The 25974-nt window shown below is 37.4% G+C and overlaps 2 protein-coding genes across 5 annotated transcripts in view; both read right to left on the bottom strand.

Annotated features, from left to right (window-relative positions):
- Positions 1-25974, bottom strand: part of LOC135702970 (myb-like protein Q) — a 193546-nt gene that overhangs the window by 75934 nt on the left and 91638 nt on the right. For all 4 annotated transcript variants that reach the window (XM_065224076.1, XM_065224051.1, XM_065224067.1 and 1 more), the window contains one exon: positions 9316-9399. In XM_065224076.1, coding sequence (XP_065080148.1) covers positions 9316-9399 — 84 coding nt within the window. The remainder of the gene's footprint in view (positions 1-9315; positions 9400-25974) is intronic.
- LOC135702844 (meiotic recombination protein SPO11) lies at positions 6998-9271 on the bottom strand. Its single transcript, XM_065223888.1, has 4 exons — positions 8111-9271; positions 7568-8054; positions 7368-7505; positions 6998-7306 (listed from the first exon to the last, which is right to left on the bottom strand). The coding sequence occupies exons 1-4, from the start codon at positions 9058-9060 to the stop codon at positions 6998-7000; spliced, it is 1884 nt and encodes a 627-aa protein (XP_065079960.1). The 5' UTR covers positions 9061-9271.

Genomic DNA, 25974 nt, shown 5'->3' with positions numbered 1-25974 from the left:
GCTAAACTAGATTATAAAACTTTCTTTTTATTTGCATAAAACAAATAGTTTTCGCTCAAACAATTTATTCCACCTTACTATCAACTATCCGGATATTTCATTTTTTTTTTTTAATAAAATGACTAGGGGAAATGGATGTAATGTCGGCCTAAATGCCCCTAATTTGGGCCCATACATAAATTCAGCAATCGACTACATTTTCAATAGCTACCAAAAATATCCATTAGTAGCTTCCCAATGACGCGTCCATCTAGATAAAATTGATGAATAGCAAATTTTTAGCGATGGGTCCAATCTTAGATCCATAGGCCAACATTAGAGCTTTTTCCCCTATCAGACAAAAAAGAATATCATTGAATTAACATTCACCATTTCTATGCTTTCCAGTGGCTAATATTGGAATAATATAAATTGAGAAAACGTTGAGATGGTGATCAGACGGATAGTAACTATTTCAAATTTGTTCTCCCTTTCTATTTCTATTGTTTAATGGCTCCAATGTTGGCCTAAAAATTGGGCCCATCGATAATAATATCGTGTTCATAAATTTTCCTTAAAACAATGCGTCATCTGTACGAATCTGTCCTTAGAACAATGCGTCATCTGTATAAATTGATTGCTAGTTGCTGGTGAAAAATGATCAAAATATGCTTTCCTTCGAAACTTATGAATGGGCCCAATATTAGGGACACTTAGGCCGATATTAGGGACATTTACCATAGTTCGTTTTTAGGTGCCCATGCCACCTGATATGCAATGGTAGATCTGTTAATTGCCATAATATGAATCAGGTGTATTTGTCAGATTAACATTAAAACAACAAAATCGGCATTCGCGAAACCTTTAACATTCAAAAGAGGGGACTTTATCCGTCATTATGACACTATTACTTAAATATTTCACCGGGAGTCCGGAATTATTTTTTTTTTCACAATATGTTCCATATAAAAATACTGCGAGAAAAGTGACCCATAGAAATAAACGCTCAACTTGACCCACATTTTTTATGAAAAAATTGAAATGAAATTTTACTAGTAGTCTCAAATTTACGGACAACAAAAACACACTGTGGAGTCCCAGCACTATTAAATACGGCTTCTAGATCACTTTGCAATGGTTCGATTGAAAACAAATCACATTATTAGTGAAATTTAAATTTAAATCGATTTTAGTTTCCACGCGTAAATGCGTACCATAAATATTTTCAATACTGAAAGCCATTATGCTAATTGAACAGCCAATATTCAATTGGATTAATATGCAAACATGTTCCGTACTTATTATTTCTTAGTGACGAAACAGACTTAGCGTCTGGATATATCGATTCACCTTATATTGACCGGTTAAATTACCGCCTGCCTAAATATGATGGATGGCTTCTTGCGTTACTGGTGCGAAGGATGTCGAAATTATATATTCATCCAATTTACACTCTGTTGATACCTTTTATCACCATTTAGCTCTTCCGCTATGAAAATGATATCGCTACGTCAAATCGATTTTAGAGAGCGCGTGCGCCCCAACTCATCGTCGGTTTTGCGTCCGTTCCAGCTGCTTGCTAGTCAGCCTCAAAAGCAAAGCCATTTAATAGTCGTACTGTGTACAACACACAAGTCTGTTTTCAAAAGAAGAAAGCATTCTCAAAAACGCACTCAAAGCGGGTATGTTTATATGTTTAACGGAACGATTATATGGTTTTACACAGCGGCCGAATGACCCACTTACCTCGAAAAGAAAAAAAAAACAGGAAAATAAAAACACTGTTATCGCCTCGGATTTATTTTCCATTTTTCCCCATTTTTCTCTTTTCCTGTACTATTAATTTTGTTTTGCTTCATTATTGTCATTAATATAAACAGTTCATTAAATTAAATGTCAGTGTGCAAATAACACAAATAAAACGCTTTTTCTTTGGTCTTTTGCTTCGTTGGATCGCGCATTACTTAATCGATGTCGTTCCGTTTTTCTTGTCTCCATGGCATGGCAGCATCTATCATCCGGAGGGGCAACCTGGAAGCACTGAGAGGCATAGAAGCAGGGACCACTCACCACTCACCATGGCAAGGTTTCTTGGCTGATTGACCAACTTTCCGACGAATCGTGAAGCCCCTCGCGTGCGCAATGTCTATTTGCGAATAAATTCTTCTATCAAATTCACTATACATACTGCACAAGAATATTTAATTAAATAAATAAAACGTGACATGAAATTGATAAGCAGTTAGATGCGCGTACTGTTGTGTGAATGTACCGCCGTCATGTCTGCTTTTACTCAGTACGTCACCGGCAGTAAATGGGTGTGCAATGAGATGAGAGACGGAATCAGGAAGTGCTTTAAACGATTTAACTTATGTAGGTATCTTTGAATGTATTTTTGCAGTTTTTGTTTCTTCAATCATTAATACAACTTTCTCTTTCTTCGCTATTCCTTCATGGTTGGTATGATTCTATTGGAACATATGTCTGCTCTCACCACAGTGTTATACGGGGGGATCCTGAAGGCAAAATGTTGCCCATGCATCATAGCTTCAACATGGCGTCCAATATTTTTATCGTCATAAAACACCAGTAAAATAATTTATTAGGCATCCAATTTCAGTTTATTGTTGCTCAGTCAGTACTCAATGTCTTGACACAACATTGGAAACAGATCGATACTTTGATTTTTACATCGCAATTCCAAAACTAGTTCATTGATCTCAATGAGTACTTTGCTTTATTGCACCAGTTTTGGGTTGAACCAACCTGAAAGTAGGTACCGTAGTGCACCGAAATCCGGGCACTTTTAAAAGATAATTATCAATGCCAAATGGTATACAACATTTAAAATTCTCCCGCAAATCCAGATCATAACCAAATTTGCTCAAATTTTGCACAGTTGTTAGGTACCTCAATAGGCATGAAAAATTGCAGTTTATCGTGACATTTGCTTCAATTTGTGGAACGTATATGTTTTGAGAGCCGTTCTTATGTTTTCACATGCTAAGACAATTATTTAACCAGGATGTTTTTTTTTTTTAAAAAGTTTTTGGATATCGAACCAAACCGTATCAATTTTCACAGCTCAAAGCTTTGAATAAGGTGAATCAATTCTTACCATTGGCTTTGAGCTGCTTCTTTTGATATTTTATTCAGTTTGATTTGAAGTTGGCTAGGAGAGACTTGATCCCCCAAGAATTAAACACACTGAATCCTGAGATATGAGTGTGCAAAAAATAAAAGTCTGTTTGGGGAGACTTGATCTCCAAGAATTTTCACACACTCAATACCGGGATGTGTGAAAAAAAAAAATACATGCAAATCAAAAGTTATGTATGGCCGTAGACACTCGCCATATTACCTAACGGAATTCCATACCAGGGATGGAAAATCATTTACATTCATTTCGTGCATTCATTTACATTCATTTGCCTCTAACTTTTTTCATCAACAGAATTCCATAAAATAATGTTTGAAGGTTTTGTAGGCTTTGATATTAGCTGCATATTTTGTAAATAACTCAAATCTGTATCTCTTATGCATGATTAATCAGAGCGATAAGAACCCACCATTGTTTTTCAGTGAATGTAAATTGCATTCACTGAAAAAGAATAACATACAAAACCTTTATACATCATTTTACGGTATTCTATTGATGAAAAAAGTTAGAGACAAATGAATGTAAATTAATGCACGAAATGAATGTAAATGATTTTCCATCCCTGTTCCATACATCATGTTATTCCCAAATATCTTTTCAACTAAGTCGATTTTCTCGCTATTTTTAATAAACATTTCAGGCCTTAAATTGTGTACTTTTCAGAGGAAAAACGTACGGCTGAATATATAAACTATATAAACAATTAATTTGTGTCACTGTGAAACAATAATAAAGCAGATGACGTACAAAATTTCGCTGGCGAAAGTGGTAATATTTCTTATGAATGAAATTTAAGCACAACGTTACTAAATAGGAAATGCATGAATTGCACAAATTGTAGGCACTCAAAGCACTTAACGTTCACAAAAGACGGATTACGTCTGCAAATTGAGTGCTGAATGTTAAAAAGTCACTTGCTTTTGTACACCGCATTCTCATTCATTCATCATATCTGCCCATACAGCTGTCTGCCGGGGCTGCCTTATCGATAATCTAAAATACACCAAATCAAATTGATCAGCACAATAAAATTAATCCAAATTTCATGTTGATTGAAAGTCGACGCCAATCGCGTTCGCATCGGGTCCAAACTGGGATAGATTCCAAACGATAGACAGGGTGTGTGTCTCGCGAAAAAAGAGCTTATTCAATCGAATCAAATGTATCATTTAAAATCTCCATCACAGATAGCGACATCGCTAATTGAATGAGTTCATTAGCAAGCACAATAAGTCATCACTTTGGCTCTCTTCTTGTATGTATCCAATCCATACTCTCTCACGTGTACAAACATACATCATTCACACCAGCCAAGAGCATTAGTAAGTATTATGTACCATTCGGGAGGTGGTGAAAGAGAATCGGCGAGGTTCAACTCTGGTTCGTTTCGTAAATTCAATTTCAATACGCGTTTGTTCTGTGTGCACTTCTCGGCGAGCGCCACATCTAGTCAGTGAAGGAGGGAAAGTGCCCCAGTTGAGAGACGGGCTGGAGCGAGAAGAGCGAAAGAGACCAGCTAAGCAGAGCTGTATTTCCTTTGCGAAATAATCCCACTGTCAATCAGCATTTTCTTTCCAACTGTTTCTTAATCACAAAAATCCAATCCAATTTAGGTCAGCTCACTCCAGCCATAATACATGAGCATAACAACATACAACATCAACGGTTGAGCCGGGTACCGTGATGGTACCGGATTGGGGGACGTTTGATTTTGTAGGTCGATGGGATTCGATACACATTAGTCATATTCGCAGTTAGTTGTGTTAAAGTAACATTACTAAGTACAGTGCATTACAATCGAGAATTCATATTGAAGGATTATGACAGATTGTTGTTCAATGCTGAAATAAATCCCTTTATGGCCATAATACAACTTCCTTACGTTAGATGCGCGTGCGTTCTCCTTTTCCAATCAAGTGTATGTATGTTTTTGAACAGCGAATCGAATTGCATTACTTCTTGAATTGCCATCATCGAATCGTACCGGTGTGTGGTGTCATACTCCATCACTCATAGAGTTTGCCATTGTGAAGTGACATGTTTGGACTTCCAATCTCCTGCCAGCAGTCGGTGGTGGAAACCGCTGTTGCTGTGGCACAATAATGTTCGGAGTTTGCTTCGTGTAATGCGAAATTGAAAGGTAGATATTCTCATGGATTACCATTTTAGGGTCAACAAGGAGGTTATACAGTCAACTCTCCATTTCTCGATGTTCTATATCTCGATATTCCACCCTATCTCGATAGTTTGAGCAGTTCCTTCAGATTCCCATACATCCAGTTCTCTATATCTCGGTATTGTTTGTCCTTTATGTCAATGGTTCTTAAAATATATTCGCGAACAAATTACTCTCCATATGTCGTTGAAAAAATATCAAAATAACTAGTTTTTTCTACGTTTAAAAATCAGTGTACTAGTTTTGCTTTGGATACAGAATAAACAAACACACTTTTTGAACCCGAAGTAAAGTAATAAATCACTGTTGTGAATGTCGATCTCTCCTATCCCTTTAATATCGAGAAATGGAAAGTTGACTACATTCATATCCTTACAAACTGGAAAAGCACGTTTCTCTATGCTTTGCTAAAAATATGGGGCAGATTAAAAATTTTATGAAAAGTTTGACCAATAAAAATTATATTCATATCAAATTTAAACGATTGACAAAAATATTATATAAATATTTTTCAGGACAAGAAAGTCTCTTTTAAAAGACATCTAATCTAATCTTCTTCAGGATTTGTTGCATTCTAGATGCACTCAATTGTGTTTTCAACCGATTTTCATTTTTTAGAATTTGCCCTCATGCAGCAATTTTAAATACCACCTTTTTTTTTGATTTTCTAAAACAAGCCGCATTAAATTTGGTAGAAAATTGAGACCACACGTCCAAAACAAAGGCGAAAATAAATCGCGTAAAAACAGAATTGAGTGTATTTCACATAATGGGAATTATTACTTCTTCTTCTACCTTTTTTACGCATCTGTAGCGAATGTTTTGCCTGCTCCCAAATTGGTGAGTACACTTCACAGTTATTAATTGAAAGCTTTCTATACCAACCAATGCACATATTTGTATATGTATCCCAGGGAGAGCGAGAAAATTCTCAACTCGAAAAACTTCTTCGATCGGACCGGGAATCGTACCCGCCGCCTCCGGTTTGGTAATTCCCGCCTAGGGAATTATTAACCTTTAATGAATTGCGGCTTGATTTCTACGACAACTTTGTATATGAAAAGTTCTTATTTGAAACGTTCATATTAAATAAACTGTGTGTGTCATGAATGGATAACATTTATTATTAAGTGAGTATAAAATCTTGCTAACATTTGATTAATGTTTTTATTACGAGAATAGCCTACATTTAAGTACACAGTGGTTAAATTCAATTCACGTAAAAGTTTTAAGTTATTAAAATTTGAAGTTTGTATAATAAGAAGCCTCAAACCCGAAAGTGTGATACTTCGATGCTGATGATTGACACATGATATTTAACTTGTTAAAGTAATGTTAACGAGATATTTCTATATCATATTCGTAATTTTTAAGTAAAGCTAGCTATTTTTTTCCATTTTTACTATGTAGAAATTTAAAAGCAATTAAGCCATGCCATGATAATTTTGAAAATCATGTTAAAAATAAGCTTACATCAGGCTTTGAAGTTAAATAAGTTGTTTCTGTACATTTAATGACCTAAATATCATAAACCTGAAGAGCTATAGCAATACTGGATACAGATTATCATTAAATTACTAACGATTTTTAGTTCTATATATTGATAGATCTAATCTAAAAAAAATAATAAAAAGGATATCAAAAAATTTGTTCATAAATCTACATCTTCAATAAACAATTATTTAATTTCTTGTTCCATTAATCAACCTGAGTTGATTTGGAAAATACTCGCTAATTAAGTAATCCATCGAAATGTCAGCCAGGCTTTCGATCTCTGCTTTGCCGTTAATTTCCTGAAGCAGTTTCAGCTCCTGGTAGAGCTCACACCCCGGTTGACCAATGTAGGGACGTATCAATAGTGCTTTGATACGATTTTGATCCCGCGCGGTGAGCGGAAGTAGTTTCAAATCCAGCAACGCTATGTGAGAAGGTCGGAGTCCCAGCCATCGAATCGATGGAACAGCCAGTAGAGTCGATTGATGGGAGAGGGCCTTTAAAATAAATGTCCGGGTGGTGAATTTTTAAGGTGAGAATATGGAATGTAACATATACCAGCGATCCGAATTTGTACACACAATAGATTTCGATCCCGAAGGGGTCAGCATCAACAAGAGCATACATTGGAGTTTTAAACGTATCCCAAATCCTTTTTAGCAGCAGTCTTGTCCCAACATCCGGGTATCCTTTGCTCTGTGAAAAAGGATTGATTCAATGTTTCAAAAAAATCATCATAATCAATTTAAACTAAATACCGTAACCATGACGATCTTCTTCGACAATCGGGAGAGAATACCGTCATCCAGAAGTCTTCTGAACACTGTATCTTTTTCGACAATCAGTATCAAATCCGCATCGACTTGGATTTCCATTAATCCATTCACATCGGCTGGTATTTGCGTTCCAAGGGAGTTGAAACAGTCAACCATTTCTTCGTGCTTCGAACAAAACTTCATTGGTCCTGCGATGAGTCCTTTAGACGAGGAAAATACATTCATTTCCCAAAGATCTGCCTTCACGAGGAAACACACGTCTCGCAGAGCTTCATCTACATTTCGCTGATTATGAGTGATTTGAGGATCACGATAGTACAACTCCCGTTTTGTGCAACATGATCCGTGAGCTAGGAGCTTGAAGATCTCCGATAGTAGAAATACTATCAAAACGAAGCGATGTTTTCCATTTTTATGATGAAAATTAATGGTTTTCAAGCTATCTTCTTGTGTATTCTGCCTTGTCAGACTGCGGGGAGAATGATATGAATATGTGGCAGTGGAAAATGAAAGATTTAAACGTACATATCCTTTTCCATGGAGCAAATATCCCACGTTGCTCGGGATTGAACCTGCAAGAAAAGTTTGCTTCCTTCCAGTTCTAATTTCGATAAATGATGAAAAAGATTCACAATCGTCGACATTATCTCCTTTTGACGGGTTGAAACATCTTTCAAAATACTTAAACATTTCTGGTCCAGATTCGGAATGATATAATTATTTTTGTTAATTACAAAACTCCTAAACGAATCTTGAGTTGGAATATTTTGACTAAACGGGAGATCGTCTAGTGATAATGGGTTGTCAGGTGGCGATGGAAGAATTTGTCCGAAATTCCTCAGCTCTTCAGATGCAGACGATTCTACATTAGAAACCGTTTTTTGTTGCTGATCATTCGTAGCATTTTCCGGTTGAGCATTTGGTGCTACCACTTGAATTCCATCCTGTTCTAAATCACAGTCTTTCTTATTTGATGAATGAACGTCAAATTTCTTTTTCAGTTCATTGGTTCTAGTAGCATTTGAATCATCCATTTCTTCACAAATTAAAACTCCGATTGTGTTATTAACTTTCTGATTATCAACTGAATTGGGGAAAACTGTGAATCCATTGACAAGAGTATGATTTTTCCATTTTAATGGACTGGTTTGTGTCTTGTTGATCTTATTCTTCTTGGGAGTCTCGTCTTTTAAGGCAGGAAACATCACCCTGTTACAGTTCATCAAACCATTCCAATAGGGGATATCCTCATCAAACGATGCATCCAGATTCTTATGAACACGATTCGAACTCAATGTCCCGCCAGCTTTCAAGGGAATGGAATTCTGAGGTGAAGCAGAAACAAATCCCGATTCATTTACTTTCTCTTCGTCTTCATTTTCAGAGTAATCATAAAAAATATTTTTCAATGAATCAATTTCGCTTGATGATGCACTTGAGTGTAATTCGAAAAAATCTTCATTGGCGACAATCATAGAATCAGATTTGTCAGACTTGAAGAATTGATCTGTAACGCATTGGAAATCATTTCTAATGGGAGATATCGGGAGAGAAGTGCTCGAATCAGAATTGAAGAATGATCTTTGTGGAGAGCTAGACGGTGAACTGGTTATGAAGAACGTATCGTTCAGGTTTGAGGTCTAGATATTGCAGGTAAAGGTGGGAGTAAAGTGGAATGAGAGAGTGCAGATGGTTGATTTGAATTTAAAATAATAAAAATTAACACTTACATGATCGTTCATATTGTAATGCTGCCCATGCTGGCCATTGTAGTGTGGCACCGACAGTGATACGTCGAGATTCGACTCGTTTCGCTGAAATTAAAAAAAAGTAAGGGTAGATGTAATGCGTTAGAATAAGTTAAACAGTCTAAGGTGCGAAAATTACGTTCACAACTTTATCGATTTTGGATCAACATGCCTTTTTATAACATACATTTTTAAATCTTTAAAACACACTGTCACAATCCGTAGAATCCTTCCTCGTATTGTGCAGTGTATGGTTTCAAATTCTTTCATAGGAGGAAATAATCGATTGCGCCCAAACCAGACGATTTAGGTAGATAGTGTCTTCGGGTAAGTTTTCTATTTGTTTTAGCCAATCTTTTGATGTGAGTGAAGTTAGGTTGGTTTGTATAGTCGGGGAGATTAATCAACTTTTTAGTTATTTGAGATGACGAGGCTCGGTAACTTAGTAGCTACCGTTTTCGCTTACTGAACAGAAGATCAGGAGTTCAATCCCAGGCCCATCTCCTTCCTTACAATTTTCAATATGTCTTCTTCTATCCCACTAGATTTAAAATAAAAACAGTCTGCTGCTCTCACTGAATCCTGACCTAAACATAATCCTTCCTTCCCCGCGGCAATTGTGGAGATGCAGAGGCATGCCCAAGTAACCACCAAGCCCTCTAACCACCCGATAATCGCCCTTTTTGAGATATAAGGTAAATAAATATATGGCCCTCAACCACCCTAAATTTAACAATAAAAACGACCAAAAATGAGCAAAACAAAATTACCAAAGACAGTAACGTCACCCTAATCTCAATCTACCTGTTATTAAGATCTCAAAACGTTCACTAATCTCAAAATATTACTTGCAATATATAAATATCCATAAAATTAGAAGATTCTGTGCATTTTGCAATCGATTTCAATGTAATTATTTTTAGATATCACGTACCAGGTAAAAAGTGAGGATACGCAACGCCACTGCTTAAGACACCAAACGTCTAAAACTTAATACAAAAGCACTAGGACTTTTGCTAAATTCCCATTCTGGATCACTGTGTAATGATTAAAAAAAATTACTGAGGTCTTATGCAATTGTAAAACAAAATATTTAATTCGGCCAGCTGTTTCTTCAAGAGTAAGAATTACCAGTTTGCATAAGTTGAAATCAACGCGTAGCAATAGAATTCTATTTTCTGTTGCTCTCTGAAACTTTGCGGTCTTAGGAAAGACGGGGTAAGACCGCCACCCTAAGCAATATTTTAAGTAGCTCAAAATTAGCAAGAAATTTAACATTTTGCTATGCTACATAAGAATAAGTGTTCATTTATCTATGGATAAAAATTAGATTTTTTTTTGAGATGTATCACATTTCTTATGTTTTTTCTTCAATTTTCGAACCAAGGGGGGTAATTGTAAGAAGAACCACCACCGGGGTAATATGGCCCATGACAAGATTTTCGGAAACCACAAACAAGCGCCACATGAAAGGTACTATCTTCACTCACCCATAATGTGGCACCACCCATAATGTGGCACTGAAAATTCATAAATATGAACAATAGCAGTCATATTCTGTGTCCAGGGCAACATTGGTTATACCCGGACATGTTCCGGGTACCCCCGGAGAAATGGTAAAAATCATATTGACTCAAACAACATCATGCGACACGTCAAATCACATAAGAACTCAAAAACATTGTCATTGGTGATTATATTGACTACGGTGGACCACATTAGTCACACACACGTGTTCCGGACATCACCCGGGAGCAAAACAAAATTTATTTTATGGCCTGTAGAGGAACAACACACGCTATTGGCCGACAGCATTAACAATAACCCCAGGTTGTCCATCTTTTAACTCAGCAAAACAATATAGAAGTTGTGCATAAAGCCATTGATCGCCTCGAGGATCAGCTCAGTGAAATAAAAAAGAGCTTATGAGCACTAGAAGCACTGGTTCTTTTGGTAACTTAACGACCATAAAAAACCACATAACATCGCTATTTGATATAGCAATGACGTCGGATATGTCTGATGACTTGAAATGTTTGAATGAAGAAATCAAGCAACTCTTAAGTCTCACGATGGACATGAATTCTTGTGCGCTAATGCACAGTAATCCAATGCGACACACTTAGGAAAAAATGACCTAAATTTAGGTGCTTCAAGACTGACATACAAGCGTCTATTTTGACATAAAATTGAGTCATAATAGACGCGAAATTCAGCTCAATCAAATGTACGTTCGAACTTTTCAGTATCGAAGCACTTAATTGTACATGACATGTTTGTATATGTCTCATCCTTTATGTCAAAGTTGGAATCCATCACGTGTAAGATTAGGTATTTCTAAATGTGTATGATGAATTGAAGTCCATTTCTGCTAATATAGCATATTTTCATAACGCACCTTTGAATCCGTCAGTTAGCTCGTGCTCCAGCCTAGAAATCGTAATCAAAAACACAAATCATGCCGATACCACTGATTCAGGGTGCCCGGAAGGTGTGGAAACCAGATTGGACGGACTACGACGCTCGTGTATCACGTCACTTGAGTCAGCAAAAATTTGCTGACAAGGCTAAAAAATGGAGGAAGTAGAATATGGCACGTCAAAATTTAGACTACAACAATAGCAACAGCAAAATTAGCAACAACCACAACAACAACAACTGCAACAATAAAAAAATCAACAACCAGCACCAAAATCAAAACAGAAACAACAACAACAATTTTGGCAATAATAACAACAATTTTGGCAACAACAACAACTACCTACTGCCACCCGATCGAGTGCTTCTTGTGGCAGAGAAAGATAGGTTTTCCAGGCCGCCGCCGGTTAACTATCGACCCACAATGAAATTCCAACGAGGGGAAATCTTAAACCCCTATCCGGCGTGCGATGTATTCCCACGTATCGTTCCAGCACACTTGCCTAACGGGATGGCTGCAACTGCATCATGCGAGGCATGGTTATGCAGGAGTTCGTGTTTTGTACGAAACTGACGCACCCCTTGGAGGAAGACAATGATCCGGCAGAACCCGACATTATCCAGGACTTGAAGACTTTTCTACATCAAGGAGAGACATTCGTGTTTTCTACGAAACTCACACGCTCCATAGAGGAAGAAAATGACGAGGATCACGACGCTTTGCAGGACGAAACAAATTCTGAACATGGATCAGGGGAAAATAATTTTGATAATAATTTTATTGCATGACAGGTTATCATCAACTTCTTCAACTTATCTTCAGACCATTACATACATTTTGGTTTATTACCAAAATGTTAACCGTCACCGGTACAATGAATAATATTAACAACAATATATTAAGTTCTACTTACTCTGTAATAATGACTCATGAAAAAAGTTGGGATGATAGTGTAAGAAGTGCAGAAGTTTTTGGTATTAATTATAACGTTTAAAGAGACGATCGCAATTTTAAATGGTCTGGGAAAAAACAGGAGGTGGAGTATTCATAACGATTTCGAGCAAATTGAATTCAGAAATCATCATTAGCAGTATCATCGAACAAGTTGCACAATATCGTAGGTGGTATGAATTCAAAACTATTAAGAGCAAGACGGATATCTATTACTGGACAAATAGTAAGTAGGAAATAATCACTATCTCCCACATCCCGCTTAAGTTAAGGATTGTCCTAGCCACGTCCTTACAACTGGTAGGGATAGGAAAGGTATGTTAGTCCAACATTTACTTAAGAGAGATGCAGAGAACTCTACGACCCTTCATAAATGTCTCGGGAATTTAGGAATTATGTTGGTAGGGAAGGTAAGCCATATGATACACCCAGTCAGTGTGTATGTTATTTTGACCATAATGTGCATCCAAAGCGTTCCATCCACTTTTCCAAATTTCTAACTTACTATCAATGGAACAGCGCCATCAATGAGAAACAAATAGCCTTGACTTAATAGTGAAAACTATTTTTGTAGTTCTTTAAAAATTCTACTCTAACTCTTTTCTCAAATGAACTTGGTGGCCCTGAAAAGGGCCGTTTTGTTACTTGGTTGTTGGTGATAATGATGCGTAGAGTAGACAACATCCATGGCCTGGACTGTCTGCTCCTGGCGTGTTCAGTGACGGCATCACGGATCACATTTTCTCGGCACACTTTCAACACACCTCGGATTTCCACGGGTTTCCTCGTTGTTCGCCGTTGAACGGGTGCATCGCAACTAATGCGATCGCGCAGTTCGCTACCTGTTATATAGACAACCAGCTCTGCCGGAACCATATCAAGAACAACATGGGCCTGCCATTCGTCGTCTAGCTCGACGTGGTGGTGTCAAGCTCATCTCCGGTCTAATGTTCGAGGAAACCCAAGATGTGCTGAAGGTGTGCCGAGAAAATGTGATCTGTTATGCCGTCACTGAATATGCAGCTGACTACACGTCATCATCATCTTCCAAAGGCTTTAAGCCTGTAGTACCATCGGCCCTTTTCAGGGCCACCAACATTTTCCAAAAGAGTTAATTTTCTGAACATGTTCCAACTAAAATTCATATCAAAAGGTTCTTTTCAGGGCAATCATAGTCATACTAAACAGTTTAAACAGAGAGAACCCCGCTAAAACTCCTATTCCAACACAAAACGCTGCAGTTAACAAAAATATTTATTATATCATACCACGTAGTCCTACGTCATCATTGCGTACAACCCCATTGGGCTGTCCCTTGTAGTTTTAATATAATATATAATTATGATATTGTGGATTTATGATACTTAATATACAAGTTGTAAACATATGTGTAAACAAGAGAATATATTTATGTATATGCTATAAAACTGATTGATTCCAAGTATCATTGCAAGTGTTATAAAGGTTCAATGAATTCTTCAAGTCCAAATTATGGCCTACAAGACTATATAAAAGCAAAATTGTTTCTTTGAATGAGTATATATGATTGGTTTTTCCCGCATTTTCCTGTTTTTTTTCTCGACAAAACCGAATTCCCGTTTTTCCCGGTTGGATGGACACCCGTATTGGGTACACAGGTAGAATTTACGTTTATATGAACGAAATAAAAATCAAAACCTAGGGGGTTGTTAATTTTCCCGGAAAATGTTAGATGAACTTTTTAAATTTTCCCTGACATCATGTACATTGAACATTCTTAACTAGGCATCTTAAAAAAACACGTTGTGAAGTAAAATTATAGGGAAATTATCTCATTGTCAGGCTAATGCCAATATTTCTAATGATTTTTAAATGATTGAAAACTTCTAATCTTTCACTGGCAAAAATTTCAGAATGGTGTCTCTTATCGTTTTTGAGATAAACTCTACATGTGGGCACAATTTCATAAAATTCTTAGACTCTTCGACCCAAACCTGTCCAATAATAAAAAAAATCCAATAATAACACTTTTTTTTAATTTTCGGTCTATAGTTTTAGCTTTAAAAAATAGTTTTCTTTATCAATTGTGCAGTAAGGTTGATTGATTGTGCTATTGTGTGGTATATGCGGGAGGTGCATATAATGAAGAAGGTCTTGGTAAAGCCTATTGTGCATGCGAGTGAAGCTTTTTTTTATAACAATAGAAGCCGCAATCAAGATTATTCTTCAAGTGTCTAGATTTGCACCTTTTGGTTCTATGTATGACCTTGATTATGCGTGGAGTGCGATCTTTTGTGCGTGCGAGTAGAACAAAGGGATTAGCTAGAAGATCGTTACTATCGTGGTTCAAGGAAAATTAAATAAAGCATTTCAGGCCTTTCGGGTAGTAAGTTTTCATTTTATCTATTTATATTCCATTAATATTAATGATTTATCAAATGCTCTATATCGACGAATAGAGTTTCCTAATCATTCACCCTCCCACTAACACAACTTTCCCTTCCTGTGACATGTGTGGGGAAAATCACTAATCCACTAAGTGTTTTTTTCTGCGTCAACACACGATATTTTCTGCAAAACGTGCACGATTTGTACAATCGCATATGCTATGCCATGCTATATTTTTAGTTCTAAAAATATGTTTTTAGTTTTTCAGTTTTAAACCCTGTAATCTGTACATTTTTTCCATCATGTGCAATATAAAATTTAGAAAAAAGAAGATTAATGCTTCAAAGGTTTTACACTTTTTTTTGTTTTGTTTCGAACTTCTAATAAACAAAACATGAATTTGTTTTATTTTTTTATATTTTTATTTTGGTCCCCCCCCCCCCCGTCTTTCATATGGTTTGTAGTGCTAGAAAATAATTTTGATTATTATTTGTAACGGTCTGATTTCAAAATTCCGAAAAAAAACGTTTTTTCAATCCTTGTATTTGCAACTTTATTTTAACAAATTTTTAGGTCCGGGGATGAGATTCGAATTAGTGACCTTTAGCGTGAAAAGAATGGATGCTAACCACTACTGCAAGCCTGTTCATCAGACAGGAATCTGATACACTGAAAACGAATCTTACTCAGCGAGTGCGTCACTTTTACTTATCCATATTGAGAAATTTCCACTGAAAAATCGTATGTCACTCAGCGCTGAGTAATGTCTCCAAACGAATGAGTAAAAGTGACTCACTCTCTGAGTAAAATTTGTTTTCAATGTAATATGCTGGGAGCCTATGTTCGCATTTAAGCACATCGCAAAGTCTGTCATTTTACTTATATATATTTCATCAAAACTGTACCATGGTCATTCAGTCAACCATGCTTAATAAAATGAAAAACTTATTAATTTTTAATTAAAATCGCTCCAACCCCTTTGGTACAAGAAAGATGATTTTGATAACTTGTGTAATTTACCGCTACCTGTTGAGAGGCTCGCTTAGTCACTTCATTTCATGTTACATACGTCTTAGCGCACTTAGCTATCAGAAGTACATACCTACAAGACACAGGGTATGATAAGATGTGTTGAATGGCCTTAATTTTCCTACTTGTAAAGTTTCAATTAGAAACTCATATCAACCGTATCGTACGGCGTCTTACCGATGTGCACCCGTTCCCAAGAGAAAATCTCTCAGGATGCACGACGTCAAGTGCAAATTCAACCACGAAGTGGTGACACATTCTACACCTTGGGAGTGTAAACGCGTGGAATACGGCAGTCAATAGCTTCAGCAATGTGGAACAATCAAGCAAAAAGTGATTTGCCGGAACATCAATAAATCTATGCAAATTTGAACATCGTGAAAGTGATAATTCTAATAATAAAATAACCATTCGTGAGCTGTTGTCTTTTCCCGGGGATTTATTTACCCGAAAAAAATTCTATCCAGAACAGTCAGCGGCGTAAGCGAGAATGAACTTGCTTTTCGGTTTCACGCTTCCGTGAAAATGGCGAAAAATTAAATGAACTTTATTACGCAGGAGTTAATAATTGAGAAAATGTAATTAAAAATTATGCATTATCAGATTTATGCAAAATTATGGTAAACAGTTTAATGACGAAATGAGTAAAGCGCCGAGCCGCCGAAAAAGAAGGACACACAGAAAGTTTGCTGCTAGAAATGGCATGGCCGAGACACGAGGTACTTCACAAATACAAGAAGTGGAAAATTGTGGTAAAAGTTTCAAATTTTATAAATTAAGATGGTCGTCGCATCGAGAGATGCAAGAAAACGCAAAGTGGTGCGAGTGACGCACAGCCAGTGAGTGGGCATGAAAATCCTCCTGGCACTCGACAGAGCCAATGATGGCAAGAATAGAATTAAAAATTAAAAAACTTTTCTCATTTATTTTCTGATTTTCGTTTTAATTTTGCTTACGCCGTTGGCAATTTCTCATGTGTGATACGCGAGCAGTGACTGCTGTGCGGCACACAACATAAGAAGATGCTACTTTGTATGCTGCGGAAAAGCAAATCGGAAGAATGGTTCGTCATCACCAGCAACGGAACGAAGGAGAAAATCCTTGGCAATTTTGTGTTATCGCTGCAGATTATTCCCAACTTTTGATTGTTATTGTAACTTAACGATGCCGCAGTCATTGCAGTGTAATTCTGCTTTACATACATATCAGCTGTTATCTATCAGCGATATTTGACCGATTCAGAAGTAGACATCTTCCATAAGATTCTCTGTTTTATCTCTTCACGAGATTGTCTTGTTTTTCTGTTTTATGTTTGCCGACGAATTCATTCCATTTTCCAAGTGACTGAATTGTGAAAAATTAAATTTAACAACTGGATTTGAATTTAAATTTGAGTTCATTAAAATTTCTGTTCCTTTTCGTCCTTTACCTCTGCCAACAACGTCACGTCATGCTTAGTACGACCATCATATCGAAAGAAGAAGTTCTTTGCCAGTAGTATACTGTATATCTAACAGTCAAATCCATATCCTGAAAACGGATGTTGTCATATCTGTCTTGCACACATACATACACACTCACCACTTTTGTGACAGTGCTCTTTCTCTTTATCTCTGCCGTGTGATGTGACTTGCTATCTGCTCATGTATTCTAATTTAATTTTCGAGCTTTCGGTGCCGTTCTTCGCAGAAATTATTCCGTCTGCCTTTTGATTTTGTTCATGGACACCAAAGCTTACAGAGTTTCGTATGTCAAATTAAAATTATTGCAAGCTAGGGTTCGTATAATATAAAATATCCTTATTATATTAATGTTTGACCCCAGAATGATGATGGACATATGAACAATATTAAGTTTGTCTTAGTAAACTGCATAAAAGGATCAACGATGATACTTGGCTTTCTTAACGCCCAAGGTGTTTCACAATTGAGAGATAATAATGAATGTTGTGAGGGCATACATAGTTAACGCAAAAGAAACAATATAGAGGAAATGGCTTTAATGTTGGGCTATGGATCTAAAATTGGGCCCATCGCTAAAAATCTGCTATTTATCAATTTTATCTTGATGAACTCGCCGGCCGACATTACATCCATTTCTTCTATCATGGAACATTTTAATAATTATTCACGCAGAGAGAGAGAAAGAGGGGAAGTATAAAATCTATAAAAAAAAAACTGTTCCCGTGGTTTCTGGACAGCCCCTTACACTATTTATTTATTTATTCGTCAATAAATCAAATCGTAGACTACATATTAACATAAGGACTTATGTTCTATGACTTCGCAGGGTTCTGAAATATATTTTTAATTCTGTTGAGGGCATATTTAGGTCAATCATTTCACAATGATGATTATAAACAGTCATCATCTGATTTACCGGTCCAAATTTAACGTAATTGGTCCGATGGCGATCTACTGCGAACAAGTGTCGATTGCGTAATTGTCGGGAAGGTGCATACAAATTTAATCTTGACAATAGATCAGCTGAGTCAATGCGTTGCGAAATGATATTGTTTAATAAAGAGATCTTTGCGTAATCCCGACGTTCGTTCAATGTTTGAATGCTGATCAATAAGCAACGTGCTTCATATGACGGGAGAGGAAAAGCCGTCCAACCTAACTTACGTAGTGCATATAATAAAAATTGCTTTTGGATTGACTCTATTCGTTCTTCATTCTTTTTCATATAAGGTGACCAAACAACACTACAATATTCTAATATTGACCTCACATAAGCAACGTAAAGTGATTTGATTGTATAAGGATCTTTAAAGTGCAGACCGAAACGTTTTTATAAAATTAAGCATATTGCCTGCTCTATGTATTATTGTGTTATAATGGTCCACAAATGTCAATTTAGAATCTAAAATGACACCTAAATCTCTAGAGGGAGACCCCGGTTTAGTGGTTAGCATCCATACCTCTCACGTCAAAGTCACGAGTTCTCACCCCGGACAAGTCACGAATGACCCAAGAGTGTTAAAGTAACTAAAAAAAAAACCTAAATCTCTTACATTTTCACATTTTTGAACATTTTCATTACCTAATGTAAAGGGTGATACGGTCAAAATTTGGTCAAGAGAAAACGCGTGTAAATCGGTGAAATCGTTTATTTAAAAAATCAAATTAAATTTCTTTTTCAAGTTCAATTAGTATAAAATTCAGGAAAAATATTCAGTTAGGCTTCCGCTTTTCCAAATCCGAATTGCCGGGCCTTACGCTTGACCCCTGCCATCAGATTTTGTACAGCCACCTTGTCCACCTTCTTCGCCGCAGAAAGCCAGTTTGCCTTGAACTGCTGCTCGCCCTTAGCAGTTTTTTTGGTCTTCTTTAGGTTCCGCTTGACAATAGCCCAGTATTTCTCAATTGGGCGGAGCTCTGGCGTGTTGGGAGGGTTCTTGCCCTTGGGAACCACCTGCACGTTTTTGGCGGCGTACCACTCCATGGCCTTTTTACCGTAATGGCAAGATGCCAAATCCGGCCAAAACAGTACGGAACAACCGTGTTTCTTCAGGAAAGGCAGCAGACGTTTATTCAAACACTCTTTCACGTAAATTTCTTGGTTGACAGTGCCGGAAGCTATGAAAATGCTGCTTTTCAAGCCACAGGTACAGATGGCTTGCCAAACCAGATATTTCTTTGCGAACTTTGACAGTTTCATGTGCTTGAAAACATCTGCTACCTTTCCCCTTCCTTTTGCCGTATAAAACTCCTGTCCCGGAAGCTGCTTGTAGTCGGCTTTGACGTAGGTTTCGTCGTCCATTACCACGCAGTCAAACTTCGTCAGCATCGTCGTGTACAGCCTCCGGGATCGCGCTTTGGCCGTCGTATTTTGTTTATCATCGCGATTTGGAGTCACTACCTTCTTGTAAGTCGATAGTCCGGCTCGTTTTTTGGCTCGATGCACGGTTGTAGACGATACACCCAGCTTATTTGCGGCATCTCGGAGAGAGAGGTTAGGGTTTCGCTTGAAACTACCGGCAACTCTCTTTGTCGTCTCAGCGGCTTCCGGTTTTCGATTTCCCCCCGATCCAGACTTCCTGGCTGTCGATAAACGTTCCCCAAACACTTTAATTACATTTGTAACGGTTGATTTGGCAACTTTTAGCGATTTTGCCAACTTTGCGTGCGAGTAGCTCGGATTTTCGCGATGCGCGAGCAAAATTTTGATACGCTGCTCTTCTTGCTTGGACGGCATTTTGACAACTGAAGAGTGAATTCCAAAATCAAAATAGGAGCAACGTTCTACACACACACACCTTCAAAATGAGGGGTGTTCAGGTTTTTTAAATGCAAAATTGAAAGAAATACGTCAAGTTGATATTGACCAAATTTTGACCGTATCACCCTTTAATACGAAGATTTACAGATTACATTTTTTAATATTTAGTTTCAATAAACTTTTACTACACCATCTGTAAAAAAACATGTATTTCATTCTGAAACACATTCATATCGTTATCGTTTCCTATTTCTAAAAATAATTTCATGTCATCAGCGTAAGTACTCTTAATTTTTTTTTAAATAAGAGAGACGTCATTGATGTACAAAATAAAAAGAAGGGGACCTAGATTTGAGCCCTGGGGAACCGCTGATGTGACATGAATTGGCTTAGATGTTTTCTCGTTGAATCTTACAATTTACTGGCGATCAACTAAATACGACTTAATCCAGGTTAGGAGCTTCATCTAAATTCCGGTGACAAACCAGCCCAGGGCTGAAAGTCTCCTTAATAAAGATATAAAAAATCTCAATTCCCATTTTTTTCGAATTTAAAAATCAGCATTGGGATATCAATTCTGTCAAACGCTTTGCTGAAGTCTGTATATAAAGTTTTTACTTGGTTACCTCTATCGTCTATACTTGAGAGGTCTCACTTAACTGTTTAAATTTAGCCAAGACGGGAGCTTTCTATATGGTCAGCATCATGGAATATACAGTGGACTCGATTTCTATGCAGTTTTCTTAAAGCGGTTTTCGGAATTTAGGGTTACGGTATGTAATGTGGGTCTAGTCCTTTCATTCGGCCTATCACGCAAATAAATAATTAATTAAGGAATATTACACAAAAAATAAGGAAAATATTGATCACTGATGGTTGATAAATGTGTACCACACACAAATCAATTTATATCACAACATTTCAATACATTTTCAGCTCTCGTAAGTAATAAAACTGGTTGAGAATATCACAATGTTCGGAGTTTTTAGCCGCCATGACTTATAAGGTTAAGATGGGAAGGTTGACTGACGATCATCAAATGGCCTGATTATGGCATTTATTGATTGGAATTACCTGATAATACACACTAGACGTAAAACTTACAGTTGCTGTTTGAATATTTTATGTTTATTTTAATTGTTTAACAACGTTTTCACAAGTAAAACATGGACCCAACTTTAGGGACACATTTCTTTTCTATGTTCCTAACTATGGCCCATGAAATTCATTTGACAGCATATAGCAATAAGAGTAACGTCAACAATGTTGTTTTGCATTTGGATGATAAGGAACGAACAGGAAGGGAGATTTTTTCTGCCAAACCTGTATAATGAACATCACAATGTTCTGATTTAGATATTCTGCGGTCAAAAGACGATAAGCGAAATTTTTAATTTTTAATTTTTAAATTGAGTGATTTAATGTAGTTTTCGTAAAATTTTCTCTAAGAAATGTTTTGAGGAATGAAGAGCATTAAGTTAACAGTGATAGTGATAAAAAAAAATACATCAGAAAACGTTACCAAGAGCGTTTTTTTGAGGATCAAACAAGATAGGACGAAGTTGCATCCATAAATAGACCCAATTTGGGGACAATAGACCCATATTACATACATTTCCCTCGTGAGTTATTGTCTTAAAAAAAGTAAGTTTTTCAACTTTTCGTGGTTTCTGATAGCAAACGACATGATAAGCATATCTAAGCATACCATTTAGCAGTAGAATATCGTTTGCAGGTAAATTCATTGATGAGTTATGATTAAAAACGTAATCGATGGCTGCATATTAGACCGAGGTTAGGGACGTATACCCTATGTGGTTTTTTACGCGGTTCAGTCAGGATCATTAGATATGATACATAACAATATTTCAACTCGAGCCACTGATCTAATTATGTCACGCGAAGTTGACGAAAAATTTACCTTATACATTGCATGTAGCCGGCGCCGGTGGCGTAGTGGTAAGCGTGACTGCTTTCTAACACCCCAATGGGTCTGGGTTCAATCCCAGCCGAGGTCGGTGGGATTTTTCTGAGGCATAAAAATCTCTGGTCACGTCTTCCTTCGGAAGGGAAGTAAAGCCGTTGGTCCCGGCCCATGTGTGTTGAATGGGTGCGATATCCTACGCAGGTGTAGAAGCTGCCTTCCTGCACATTCGATTGCCGTCAATGGATGGCAATCGATGTCCGTCGGTGATTGGCACTAGATTGCGGAACAGAGACCGACGTTAAATAAAGGAATGAATGAAACATTGCATGTCACAGAATTCTGGTTATTGAAGGATTATCAGTCGAATAAGAGTATCGGATTCATGGAAAAAATCACTCATTTAATTGAATAGCGATAAAAAAAATGTTCGGTGCAGCCTCGGTTCATTACCCAAGTCTGGAACTAAATATTCTTGAAATTGAACTTTCAAGCGATATGATGCTCTGCAAGATAAGTCATTTCAAATTCTGATCACTTCCTCCAGGGCTCCCGAGACATGGCCGAGGATGAAATTTTTTGTGCTTGCTACTAAATATAATAGCCAGCAATGCTTTTCTTTCTAAATCGATTGCGGCACACGTATCCAACTGTACAAACCGAGCAACAAACCACTCGCGTACGAGGCCACCGCGGGAAGCAAACTAAAATCAACAATTGGCGTCTTGCAGTGAAACTTTTCCAAGCTTTCTCCTCCTACATTTCGAAGTGAGAACTACTAGAAGGAGGATAGTTTCCAAATTTTCCAAGTAAAACAGACGCTTTTTGGGGCAAATCGGTCCATAAAGAAAAACTAATAATTTTCCGTGGATACTTTTGCTTGAATCGTGTAAGAAAACGTGTTTGAAAACTATTTGTTATTATTTCGGTATGGATTGGAGATGTTTTCATGGCAAATTATGCATAATAAGTTTGCACCCACAGGGAGAGGTTACCTCCTGCGCAGCTTCATTTTTCATAAAATGGTAAATATGTGCGATTTTCACTAAGATGAAAGGTTGTATCATGCTGGTGGTAGTAGAGAATTGGTTGTATAGGACGCCAATATTCAATAAATGTTCATTTTGGCCTTTTTTAAGCAAACATATTGATACTCACAATTTTCGACGGAAAACCGCACCGGAACTTGATTTACTCAACACGCACCATACTATAAAATGGTGCTAGATGGTCTTCAAAGTGATAACAAGATGACAAATCATCTTTATTTTGAGTAACTGAGCAATTTACTTCTGTTTACCATCATATTTACGATGCAGCATTGATGAAGCCGTGAAATGAAATGAATATATCTTATGAAAGTTCACCTGGAAAAGTCAAAGATGCTTATCAGTCTGATCGTAAAAACGTTTTCTTCTTTAATTCGAATGTTATGTTGGAAGGATTTCACGCAGGCTTGATGAAAATTATGATTTAATGCTAATTTTCACGAATTTTATATGCAGTTTTACATTACATTATTTACATTTACATTATCATCATCATGCAGTGGCGACATCTGCGTTGAGCTTTTGCGGCAATCTTCCAATAATGCAAACAAAATTTTAAGAACACATTCAACGGGAACGTAGTGTGCAAAACAGTCAGGTTCAATGCGTTATTTTCATATGAATATGAACAGCCATCCGCCTTATCATTCACTACCTCATAAGAGTCTGACACGAAGGCAAGCGATGTGAGTGAACTGTTCGTGAGTGACTGAATGTTTTCTTTTCTTTTTCATGATTTGTTGTTTGTACTGAGTACCAATGCTACCGACGCCGAAGAGGCAGCTCCCACACCTGGATCCTACCTATCAACCCATCAACTCGTCGACCGGGGACCAACGGCGTGATCAGAGATTTTATGCCTCAGAAAATCCCGGCGGCGCCGACTGGGATTGGGGTGAGAGGCAGTAACGCTTACCACTACACCACCGGCGCCGCTACTGAATGTTTTTGTTGGCTCTTTTATTGCCTTTTCTTTTACCGATTGGTACAAATCAACATTTCAAATGACATATAAAGTTCAAAAATGGCAAAAATTATATGGGCAAAACTATTTACATGTTTTTTAAAGGGTGACCCCAAACTTATGATCGGGCGTGGAGATGAATCGCCATGTGCTTTGTGTTATCGCATGATGGATTTTGACCCTAGTCAGAAACTGGCCATTTCTCCGCCAACTGGCTTCCCGGAACATGGCCGAGTATGGCCAGTGTGGTCCTGTGCACTTGAAATGACTACCGTGGAGGCACCATATTCGAAGCGGTTCCTAAATCGACGCACTCAATAATGTTCGACTATTTTCAATCATTATTTTTGAAATGTTACTTCTGCAAATATAAGTTCCTGTGCTCTAGGGATGATGGTGTAACAAAGTTTAAAAAAATATCTTGTCAAAATCGAGATGCGATGAAAATTAGACGAGTGCGTCATCATTAGGGACGCGTCATATATGGTGCTGGCACGGTACCAATGAACTAGTTTTTGACTTCTCATGTGATTTAAGGTATCGCAAGATGGATTTTGACCCTAGTCAGAAACTGTCCACCTCCCCAGAGGTTTTAAATGACTACTTTTGAACAGTTTTTTTTTTTTTAATTCTGATGTGATTTGACGTGTCCCATGATGGATTTTTACCATAGTCAGAAACTGGCCTCTTATCCGAGGATACCGGAAACATGCTGGACTACATCCTGGACATTTCAAATCACTGTCATTGAACTGGTTTTTTTAGTTCTCACGTCATTTGATGCGTCACATGATGGGTTGTATTCGTTTCAGGTCGGGTTTAGTCATGGCCTTATACAAATCGGAACATGTTTCGGCCATCGCTCTGGAACCAGTTGACACATTCCAAACATATTTCAAAGTGTTTTTTGGGGCCATAGTACCTTTCATGTGGTAGTTGTTGCGTACAAATAAGTACAGTGCTTGCCGAGAAACATGACCTACAAAATTTTCGTTACATACACATATACTTCCATGGAGGCGAACCAGCCCCAGGCTGAAAGCCTCCCCAATAAAGATAAATAAATTAATTAATATACTTCCGATCTCGTTAATCTGAGTCGATTGGTATATGACATCAGTCTTGTAAGCAGTCACGGTAGTCGACACATTTTCTGTGATAATTGACTGCCTTTGCCTCCGACACTTGCAAAACAAGCTATCATAGTACAGTAGCAAACTAAAATGTCGTATGACAGGCTCTGTCATACGACACTGTTGCCGAAGACCGTCACGAATGTATGTATTTTGTTTTTTCTCATAATAAGAGCTGCTGATGGTGTGCTTGTGTGAATTCTGAAAATAGCAAGCAATGATGTCCTAGTAATAATATTTCTGATCAAAAATGGTTTGATTTACACCAAATTGAGGAATTACAACGAAATCACACATGTCATATGATAGCTATTTTGATAATTTTCTTTTAGCTCGAATGTTATTCTACCGCTCGTGTTGTGTGAGAGAGACGACGGTAGAGCATGAGTGTTCGAATACAAACAGACTGTCGCGCACGACAACGAAGCGAGTGTAGTAAAAAACGTCAACTGTTTCAACCCCTGTATGACATTCGTTTCACCCGTGCTCCACATTTCTGAGATGAGTTAAAAAACGAAGTTGCTGACATTTGTGAGGTAACTTGCCTTACCAGTCATAGCGAATTTGTTTATTATTCAGGT

Source organism: Ochlerotatus camptorhynchus, unplaced genomic scaffold (assembly GCF_037179485.1).
Source record: "Ochlerotatus camptorhynchus isolate MF236.1 unplaced genomic scaffold, CSIRO-AGI_Acam_v1.1 ptg000019l, whole genome shotgun sequence".
Lineage (NCBI taxonomy): Eukaryota > Metazoa > Arthropoda > Insecta > Diptera > Culicidae > Ochlerotatus > Ochlerotatus camptorhynchus.
Note: the sequence above shows the minus strand (reverse complement) of the source record. Positions and strands in the feature narration are given on the sequence as shown.